Below are 11244 nucleotides of genomic sequence, written 5' to 3' on the forward strand. Positions count from 1 at the left end.
TGCGATATCCAGTTACAGACATGGACCCTGCAAGAGGGACAGGGATACAGCATTGTGAGAGAAGGCAGAGAGCAGTGACAGGATGCTGGCTGCCAGAGCCCACGGCACCAGGGGGGCTCTGGGGCCATGGAAAGGGTGGACTCAATACAGGAATATTTTATTGAGGCTGCTGCGTGCCAGGCTGGTCTGAGTGCTGGGGCCCTGGAGAAACTGGATTGTTTTGCCCTGTAGGGCCCACAGCTGGCGCGGGGGAGAGAGCCACGTAAACATCTACAAGGACGACGTAGGGTGCAGCGTGGTGACCGCCTCCGGGAAGGCGTCAGTCATGCATTCAGCAGCCATGGGTCAGGGCCCATTGCCCTGTGTGCTGTGGATACTGAGAATAAGACATGGCCCCTGCTCTTGGAAGCTCACAGTGTCCTTGGGAAACACAGTTTCCAAGCTCTGTAAGGAGTACATATAATATGGTAGGAGGTTTAAGAGGAGTAAGGGGGAGGCACTCTGGAAGCAGAGGGGGCAAGCTGAAGTCTGTCTGAGGTGGCTGGGGAGGGATACTGGAAACATCTTGGAGGGAAGAAGAGAGGTGGGTTCCAGGCACAGGCACAAAGGCACGTTCGCGGGAAAAAGGGTGGCTTCTTCAGGAACCGCACGTTGTTCCGTGTGGCTGGTTTGTGGGAGGTGTGGCCACGGGAGACAAAGGCTGGGGGCCAGTCATGGATGACCGTGAACAGCAGATGACGGATCTGAGGTTTATCCCACAGGGCAGGACTTTGAAACCATCTTCACTGCACACACAGAAAAATGACAGTATTCCTACACACATAGGAAGGTAACTGGAGAGACGGCTTGGCACCCAAAGCAGCTTATATCTTGGCAAACTTGTAACCCATTCAGGAAGCTTTGCTGTGGAAGGTGATGCAGTGGAGAGCTTCCCACATGGAGAGATACAATCAGATCCGGGCTGTGGAAAGAGCCTGCTGGAAGCTGGTGTGGAAAAGAAAACAATGGTGTGTGTGTGTGTGTGTGTGTGTGTGGTGTGTGTGGTGTGTGTGAGGTGTGTGTGTGGTGTGTGTGTGGTGTGTGTATGTGTGTGGTCTTGGATGTGTGTGGTGTGTGTATGTGTGTGGTCTTGGATGTGTGTGGTGTGTGGGATGTGTGTGGTGTGTGTATGTGTGTGGTGTGTGTATGTGTGTGGTGTGTGTATGTATGCCGTCTGTGTAGATGTGTGGTCTGGGATGTGTGTGGTGTGTGTATGTGTGTGTGATGAAAGCAGGAAGGGGTCAGGAAGGAGACCCCTGCTGGAATCCAGGTGACAGGTGATGTGGGCTCGCGTAAGGTAACAAAGGTGGAGAAGATGGAGAGGAGGTGGTTGTAAGTAAAACCAACAGGGCTGACGACTGGTGGGATGTGGAAGGAGAAGGGAGGGAGAAACGGATGCCGGGCAAGTGGCCAGCCGTACGCTCAGGACACAGAAAATGCGATAGAGGCTGAGGGTCTGGAAAAGGCAGCCTCACAAGCTGGCCTTGGAGTCAGACGTGAACAGGTGGAGGGAAACAGCATGTGTGAAGGCACAGAGGTGGGCACGGGCAGGTGTCCCTCCTGGGCTGCGTGGGAGAGGAACAGGCAAGAAGAGATGCCATGTGGGAATGTGAAGCTGGAGCCTCCCCGCCCCAAGCATCCAGGGACCACTGAGTCCTGAGAGCAACTTGACCCTGACTGCTTTGGCTCTGAGGAGCAATCCACATCCTCAGCTCAGCTGTCCTCTCTCTGAGATGGGCTTGAGTGGGGTATGGAGGGCAGCAGGAGCCTTCTAGAAGCTTCGCCAGATGACCTGAATAGCTTTATGTTCATCAGGGGCCTCCATCTGGGTCCCAGAATGAAGAGCTGTTCCCGGACAGCCCCAGAGTTTGCCCTTTAGCATCTGGTCATTTGGGGGGATTCAGCAGTCACCCACCCCGTCCCTCCCAGCTCTTTCAGAACTCAGGTTTCTCTTCGATGCTGAGCCACTGTGGGGAGGCTTCCTCGGGCACTGCAGGACGGTGATGTGGATCCGCAAGTGAACCATGAGGGCTGAGGTGTGGCTGAAGGCCTTCCCACAGTCGCTGCACTTGTAGGGCTCCTCCCCCGTGGGGACCCTCTGGTGCTCGATGAGGGACGAGCTCTGTGCAAAGGCATTTGGACAAACCTGACACTGATAGGGCTTCTCTCCGGAGTGGATTCTCAGGTGCTGGATCAGAGCCAAGCAGTCGCTGAAGGCTCGGCCACAGGCGTAGCACCTGTAGGGCTTCTATCCTGTGCGGATGCGCAGGTGCTGGGTCAGGTGGGTGCTCTGGCTGAAGGCCTTGCCGCACTCCTCGCACACACAGGGCTTCTCCCCGGTGTGGATCCTCTGGTGCTGGGTCAGGTGGGTGAGCCAGCTTAAGGCCTTCCCGCACTCCTTGCATTCATGGGGCTTGGCCCCTGTGTGGACCACCTGGTGCTGGGCCAGGTGTGCACTCCGGCTGAAGGCTTTCCCACACTCACTGCAGGTGTGGGGCATCTTCCGAGCATGGCTCTTCCGGTGGGCCTCCAGGGCCAAGGGGCTCCGGAACGTCTTCCAATACTCACCACCCTTGGAGGGCTTCCTCCCCAAGTACGTGCCTGGAGGCTCTGTGCCATAACCATCCAGTGGATCCACTTTCTCTCTGGAAGGAGTCTCCTCTTGGGAGGTGAAGTCTGGCCACATGTTGGGACTGTCCCCCAAAGCACCAGCTTCACAGCCGGGCTGGTCTGTGAGGGCGCCCTTGTGAGGCCCTGAAGTTTTCCTGAAATCCATCTCTTGGGTGACAGACTTTGTCCACATCTTCGCTGAGAGTCCGGCCTGCCTCTCTGAGCTGCCCTCAGGTTCGCAGGCATCACCAAAGGTGGGTCCTGGGGAAAGCTCTCCTACCAGGGTTTCAGTGGCCCTGACTCGTCCGAATTGCTCTGCTTACAGCTCGCCTCTGAGAGCTCAGATCCCAGCACCAGCCTGCAACAATCTGAACCACAGTGTCACCACTTTTTCCATACCAGGCCTCCCCTCTCTGCTGGGCCCTGGCCTCACTCGGAAAGGGGAGATGTGGGCCACTCCTGATATTTGGCCCCATTTCCAAAGGAGAGTTTCTCATTTGGTGTCTTGGATGACAAAAGGGCACAGTGCTGTCCTCCCACACCATCAAAACCGGCGTCACACACACAGACGGCCAATAGGCACATGAAAAGACGCTTGTCATTGCTAATTATTAGAGAAATGTAAATCCAAATTACAATGAGATATCACCTCACACCAGTCAGAATGGCAATCATCAAAAAGTCTACAAATAAGAAATGCTGGAGAGGGTGTGGAGAAAAGGGAACCCTCCTATACTGTTGGTGGGAAGGTAAATTGGTGCAGCCGCTATGGAAAACAGTGTGGAGGTTCTTCAAAAAACTAAAAATAGTGTTGCCATATGATCCTGTAATCCCACTCCTGGGCACATATCCAGACAAAACTATAATTCAAAAAGATACCCCTATGTTCATAGCAGCTGTATTCATAATAGACAAGACATGGAAGCAACCTAAATGTCCATCAACAGATGAATGGATAAAGAAGATGTGGTACATATATACCACATCTGGTATTATATATACTGAATATACTGGTATTCCATACCAATAATAATGGAATATTACTCAGCCATAAAAAAGAACGAAATAATGCCATTTGCAGCAACATGGATGCACCTAGAGATTATCATACTAAGTGAAGTAAGTCAGAAAGAGAATGACAAATACCATATGATATCACTGGGAGTTTGGCATTAGCAGATGCAAACTATTATATATAGAATGGATAAACAACAAGGTCCTACTGCATAACACAGGGAACTATATTCAATATTCTGGGATAAACCATAATGCAAAAGAATTTTAAAAAGATTGTATGTGACTTCCCTGGTGGCGCAGTGGTTAAGAATCCACCTGCCAATGCAGGGGACATGGGTTTGTTCCCTGGTCCAGGAAGATCCCACATACTGAGGAGCAACTAAGCCCGTGTGCCACAACTACTGAGCCTGCGCTTTAGAGCCCGCGAGCCACAACTACTGAGCCCACGTGCCACAACTACTGAAGCCCGTGCGCCTAGAGCCTGTGCTCCGCAACAAGAGAAGCCACCGCAATGGAAGCCCACGCACCACAACGAAGAGTAGCTCCTGCTCTCCACAACTAGAGAAAGCCTGCGCGTAGCAATGAAGACCCAATGCAGCCAAAAATAAATAAACAAATAAATAAATTTATATATATAAAAATGCATGTATACACGTGTATAATTGAATCGCTTTGCTGTACAGCAGAAATTAACACAACATTGTAAATTAACTATACTTCAATTAAGAAAAAACAAAAACCTGCATCACATGTTTCCATCCACTCCTCAAACCACCCACTGCAAACTCTCCATTCTTTAAGGCTCCTGATTTTGTCACAAGTGTCAGGAGGAAAACCCTGAGGTTGAATGGATCTGAAAGAGAGTGAGGGAGAGAGTGAGAGAGCGAGCACGCCAGGCGCCTATGTGCCTGCTCCCTTGGGCAGGCCTGAGCTCTGTCCCTGCCACCTGGACCTGGATGCATCTGCAGATGCTCAGTAAATACCGGCTGAATGAGGGAATCAATCCAGGATGCAGTAGACTCTACCTTGAACCCCAAGTAGACACCTGCTGCTGTGGGTGGGTGGGTGATGCCTCCACCGGGCCTCCCTGAGCCCCCGGGAAGCCTGAGGCCTGCTCTTTATAATGTGCTGTGAAGGCAGAGCATGGCTGAGCGGCAGCTGGAGATTGGCTTGTGTACGAGGTAGAAGCATTCCTGAACGGACCTGCCCTTGACGGGTACACAGTGCACCTTAGGACGCCTGACTGGACATCGTTTACTGGACAGATTCCAGGAAGTGGGGGGGTGGCCGGAATAACTGCTGGTTAAGTCCACAACGGGGCCCCAGCTCTGCCGCTCGCCAGCTCCAAGGGTTGGGTAGTCTTGCCCTTGTTTGGGCCGCAGTTTTCTCATCTGCAAGAGGGGGATGCTATTCTGCTTGCCTCCCAGGGCTGCTGGCCACTGTTAGGCTCTTGTTCTGTGCTCGGCTCCAAGCGCAATGGGTAACTCCCGTTGCCTCGTTTCAGCTTCATTCTGCCCCAAAGGGAGATGAGACTATACTGGTGACCCTGAGGGGTGGCTGGGGGAGAAGGGATCCTATGCCCAATGGGGGAAATTGGGGGACCATTGGGAGGGCAGAGGATCAAAAGGGAGCGTGGGGCTTCCCTGGTGGTGCAGTGGTTGAGAATCTACCTGCCAATGTAGGGGACACGGGTTTGAGCCCTGGTCTGAGAAGATCCCACATGCCGCGGAGCAACTAGGCCCGTGAGCCACAATTACTGAGCCTGCGCGTCTGGAGCCTGTGCTCTGCAACAAGAGAGGCCGCGATAGTCAGAGGCTCGCGCACCACGATGAAGAGTGGCCCCCCACTTGCCGCAATTAGAGAAAGCCCTCACACAGAAACGAAGACCCAACACAGCCATAAATAAATTAATTAATTAAATTTAAAAAAAAAAGAATGATCCATGCTTTAAAAAAAAAAAGAAAGGGGCACTTTGACAACTGGGTTTCAGGCAAGGAAACTTGAGGTCCAGCTGAGGGGAGGTCTTAAGTAATTGGTACAAGACCACATGACTAATTCAGAGAGGTTGAGTAACTTGTACAAGGTCACACAGTTAGCTAGTGGTCAAGTCGGGATTTTAGCTCTAGAATCTCCTCCTCCTCTAGACTCACAGGTGTTCCCTAAGTTCCTCCACCTCCCTAGCCACATGCTGGGTCCCGACCACCCTTTTTTCCTCTATTCCAGAAACACTGCACCACCTGCTCTTCCCAGAATGCACCAGTGCATACCATACCCAAGGGGCCTCTGCCTCTCACCAGTCCCTCTGCCTGGAGTGTGGTTCTTTCTTGCTGTTTCAGTGCCATTTTGCGTTTTCCCTGAAGACTCTCTTGACCCTACAGAAGGGTGGGGCTGCGCCCTCCCTCCTACCCAGTCCGTGTCTCGGCATAGCTGATGGGGCCAAGGGAGCGCATCTGACAAGCTCTTTCAGAAAGGTTCGTTTCTCAGGGAGCAGAACAAATTTTCCTAACAGCTCCAGTTACCACGTGTCCGATTCGTGCAGGCACCGTTTCACAGGCCGCATAGACTGCCTTGTTCACACCTCTCGATGACACTGAGGTAAGTATTAGGACTACAATCCCCGTTTTACTGACAGGGAAACTGAGGCACAAAAGAAACACACGGCCAGGAGGCGGCAGAGCAGTGGTTGGATGTACCAAGCCTCGATGATTCTTCTGAGCCCAAACCCCATGGTCTCCCTGCCCACGACCTCCGCCCTGGTTGCTGGTACACCCACCCCACCAAACGCTCCCATCAGGTGGGGCTGGGTCCTCCTGGTGTCCCATCGGGTCTCCCTGAGCTGCGACACCTGAGTGGGTCTCTAAGCAATGGTGCCCACTCTGGCCTGGGGCAGGTCTGTCTCACCCAGATGCTGGAGGTCAGCATAGGGAGGGCTCCAAGGGGGTGCATCGGGACACACGGCGTTTCTGCCCCCTCCCCAGCCCCAAGCATCCAGCTCCCTTATCTGATAGCAGCATCCTGGTTTTCCTTTGGGGAACTTCCCTTGCTCACATCAGTCCCTGGGGCTTTGGTCAGTCAAAGACAAGCACAAGACCCCGACCAGCTCAGTGAAGCTCAGCTCAGTGAAGCTCAGCTCAGGGATCTTTCGCTCTTCTCCCCATGAGCTTTCTACATTGGTAAGGCACAAGCATGAGATTGCTGGGCCAACTGTGTCTCCCTTGGGGACAGAAGCTACTTAAAGATGAACCTAACGTAGGAAAACTCAACTGAGAAAGAAAGGAGAACGAGAGAATCCTGATGCCGTCACCTGAACTCCTGATACACAGCCATGAAACCTCCCTCCTTGGCTTCCGTCAGTTTGAGCTGGGCTTTTGGTCACTGGCAGTCAAAACAGACCTGCTTAACGCAGTGTGTGAGGGTTTGGGTGAGTGCCCCCAAGTGCAAACCTGCACCCCCAACATTCCAGTCCAGGCTTTGCCCCGTGTGCCGTGGGCACCTGCCTGTCACCCCCTCACCTCTCTTGTCCAGTGCCTGAGTCAGGTCTTCCACGAGCACCACAGCCTCCTCGCCACTCTCGGGGCACTGAGCCCGCAACCAAGTCTGGATCTCGGGGGGCAGCGCGCCCAGGAACTGCTCCAGCACCAGCAGCTCCAGCATCTGCTCCTCGGAGCGCACCTGGGCCGCAGCCACTGGCGGCAGAGTTCACAGAGCCGGGCCAGCGCCTCACGTGGGTTGGGATGCCTTCTCATAGCAGAAGTGTCGGAAGCGCAGACAGGCAGCCTCAGGGTGGGAGGTGAGGCCAAAGTTAGACTCCTGGACCTGAGAGAAGCTGGCCTCCTCGTGCTCGACCTTCACTTGGAGAAAGTCATCCTGTTCCCAGGGCACCGGGCTCACAAGGCTCTTGGGGATGGCCATTGGGCAGCAGACCTCCAGTGAGATATGGGATGGCTGGAGCCTTGGAAATGGGTCTGCAGGAAGATCAGAACTTGGTTATCCTGTGAACTTGGTGCCCTGCCTTGTGGCTGCCGAGTAGGGCAGATGTGGGCTTGGGGCCTGTGAGATGTGACTCACTCTCACAGAGTCACAGATGATCAAAATAATCAGGGCAGCGCCCATTTGGTGCTGAGCACCTTTCTAAATGCTTGCATATAGTAACTCGTTTAAAACTCACAACAAACTCAGGTGGGAGCTTTCTCTCATTATATGGTATAAAGACAGACAGACAGGAGAAAAAGATTTGCTCAAAGTTTCCCAGATACTGAAAGGAAGGGCGGTTGCTGAGCTACAAACCCCAGTAGCCTGACCCCATGGCCAGTCTGCTTCAGACCTATGCTCCTCCCACACAGAGTGGGTCTGTCTTCTAACTCACACACACACTCCACTCCCCTGGGAGCCACAGGGGCATTCCCTTACTTTATTTGCTAATTATTTTGTAGATTCTGAGGTGAATATTTAGACAACTGACATTCAGCCTTTCTTCTCTTCTAATACATGTATTTCAGGCTATAAATTTCCCTATAAACATAGCTTTAGCTGTACACTCACAAGTTTGATTTTGCATCTTCATTATCATTTAGTTAAAAATATATTCTAATTTCTCTTTTGGTTTCTTCCTGAACCGTGGGTTACATAGACTCTGCTGCTTCATTTCCAAACAATTCAGAGTTTTCTGATAGTCTTTTTTTTTTTTTTTTTTTTGTGGTAACTGGGCCTCTCACTGTTGTGGCCTCTCCCGTTGCGGAGCACAGGCTCCGGGCGCACAGGCTCAGCGGCCATGGTTCGCGGGCCTAGCCGCTCCGCGGCATGTGGGATCTTCCCGGACCGGGGCACGAACCCGTGTCCCCTGCATCGGCAGGCAGACTCTTAACCACTGCGCCACCAGGGAAGCCCTCTGATAGTCTTTTTATTACTGATTTCCAGATTAACCCTGTTGTGCTCAGAAAATGTGCTTTGGTCAATTTTAATCCTTTGATATTTGCTGGTTTGAGACTTGGTTTGTGACCCAGTGTGTGGTTTTGTGGTCAGTATTCCACACACACTCAAAAATAATGCAAAGCCATCTTAGGTAAATGACAAAAGAGGAAATAGATAAACTAGACTTCATCAAAATTAAAAACCTTTGTGATTTGCAGGACACCATCAAGAAGGTGAAAAGAGGAAATCCCTGTCAGTCCAGTGGTTAGGAGTTGGAACTAAGATCGTGCAAGCTGTGTGACAAGGCAAAAAAAAAAAAAAAAAAAAGAAAGAAAAAGAAAAAGTGAAAAGGCAGCCCACAGAATGGGAGAAAATATTTGCAAATCATATATCCGATAAGGGACCTGTATCTAGAACAACTCCATAATAAAAAGACAAATAATCCCAAATTAAAGAATGGGCAAAGGATTTGACTAGATATTTCTCCAAAGAAGATATACAAACGGTCAACAAGCACATGAAAAGATGATCGACATCATCAGCTACCAGAGAATTACAAATCAAAAGCACAATGAGAGGGCTTCCCTGGTGGCGCAGTGGTTGAGAGTCCGCCTGCTGATGCAGGGGACGCGGGTTCGTGCCCCGGTCTGGGAAGATCCCACATGCCGCGGAGCGGCTGGGCCCGTGAGCCATGGCCGCTAAGTCTGCGCGTCCGGAGCCTGTGCTCCGCAACGGGAGAGGCCACGGCAGTGAGAGGCCCACGTACCGCAAAAAAAAAAAGCACAATGAGATATCACTTTACACCTGCTAGGATCTAATACGCAAAATAACAGATAACAACTGTTGGCACTGAAGCCATGACCTTGAGCACAGGGAGAAGTGAGCACGAATAAAACAAGACCTCAATCCTGAAACCTTTCCGTGGCAGCTGGTGATTTCTGGCAAAGCTGTGCTCTAGCCCCTAACTCCACTGTAAAGCTTACTTGGGCCTCTTGCAACCTTGCCTTTGCCATTATCCCAATTCCTGAATTCCTTTGTCCCTGTTACTCTCTTGTCCTAAAACCCCCCTCTGCACCTGAGCAATTTCTCCTAGTTCTCCAGGCCCCACTTTAGCTGTCATCTTCTCCAAGAGCCGTCCCAGCACCTGAAAGCAGGCTAAGTACCCTTCTGAGTGCCCCGGGTCATTCTCCCCCAGCTCTGTGTTCTAACCTTGTTTCCCCAGAGACACTGGGCATGCTGGAGCCGCAGTGCCTATAGCAAGTGAACAGGTGCTGAGAAAACGGAGGGACCAGGAAAGGCGGAGTTTGAGGCAGGAAATCATTGTTCAGAGGAGTGGGTACAGGGGTGGCAGGATTGACAATAAATACAGCGACAGTTTCCAATCTCCCTTTTGTACCCCTGAAACTGCTGTTTTGGAAAATCCCTGAGGACAGTCTCTGAGACACAGGGACGTGAACCATGATCAGCTCACCCCCAACGTGCTGACCTCACATCAGGTCGAGGTCCGCTGTCCACAGCTGCTCAACCAACTTAGGAGAGCAGTTCTTTCATTTCTTGCTCCTTCCTGTACCCGACCTGACAACAGGCCTGGCACACAGCAGACATGCAGTAGATGCCCAATCTGATGACTCCACAGTCCCTGCCAGGCTTAAGGCCACAGAAGGTGCTAGTGGACATCAACCCAGCTGGGTGACTGCAGGTCACATAATTTCAGCTGCAGACAAATTCTCTGTCACATACTTGGTAAACTCCCTGCAAATCATCCAAATATAGTCCCCCTGACAAATCCCAGTCAATCACATAGTTCCATGCATACACCCTACCTCAGGCATAGTCTGTCAGTCATATCCCAAAATATACCCCTGCACCCAAACTTTCTCAGTGTCACTCATAGTCAGTCCAATAAACACAGGAGCTCACAGCATCGCCAGTCATTCATAATCATCAGTCACTGTCTCAGCCAGTCACATACACAGACTCTCGGTTACGCCTGAAATCACAGTCAGTCACAGACACACCCTCTCACGCACAACAACACACAACCCTCCGACAAAATCTCACACAACTTCTTTGTCAGTCGCACACTTGATCAGGTCAGTCAGACATCCTATCAGCCGAACACACGCTCCCAGCTTGTCAGTCAGAAACACAGCAAAACGAGTCAGACACAGAAACACAACCAGACACTCACACAACTGGTCAGTCAGCCGGTCCCGCACTGGAACAGAGTTCCACACTCGGTCTGTCCGTCTGTCGGTCCACGCGCGGCTCGGGGTCAGCCCCTCGCTCTCCATCTGCGCGTGTCGGTCCCACACATCTCGCTTAGACCACCGCAGGCGTTCGCCGCTTCAGGGTTTCCCGTAGTTTCTCTCCGGCAATGCGCGCGTGGACCCCCCGCCCAGACCCACCTCACCCGCTGGTGCGCGGGCGGACGCTTACGGGAGGCGACGCGGCGGCGCTGGAATGAGGAGTCCGTGCGCCAGCTGGGACCACAGCTCCCAGACGCGCCGCGTCTCAGGCGCCCCGGCTCGTGCGACTGCCCGCCCACCTGGACTACAATTCCCAGAAGGCGCCACGTCGCCCACACCCAGCAGTCGGGGGGCACGCTGGGAGTTGTAGTCCGGCCAGGTGCGTGAGCCGTGGGGACAGCGGCCGTGACTTTGTGGG

The 11244-nt window shown here is 52.5% G+C and overlaps 1 protein-coding gene across 1 annotated transcript; it reads right to left on the minus strand.

The window, feature by feature from the left end:
* Positions 1 to 1188: 1188 nt before the first annotated feature.
* ZSCAN22 (zinc finger and SCAN domain containing 22) lies at positions 1189 to 10979 on the minus strand. Its single transcript, XM_027097416.1, is given in 7 exon segments — positions 1189 to 2946; positions 2949 to 3007; positions 5867 to 5870; positions 7179 to 7340; positions 7343 to 7397; positions 7399 to 7631; positions 10769 to 10979. Coding segments are annotated over 7 exon segments (1623 nt in total). The 5' UTR covers positions 10872 to 10979; the 3' UTR covers positions 1189 to 1939.
* Between the last annotated feature and the right edge of the window lie 265 nt (positions 10980 to 11244).

Source organism: Aethalodelphis obliquidens, unplaced genomic scaffold (genome assembly GCF_003676395.1).
Source record: "Aethalodelphis obliquidens isolate GAN/ISIS:26980383/991018 unplaced genomic scaffold, ASM367639v1 scaffold113, whole genome shotgun sequence".
Lineage (NCBI taxonomy): Eukaryota > Metazoa > Chordata > Mammalia > Artiodactyla > Delphinidae > Aethalodelphis > Aethalodelphis obliquidens.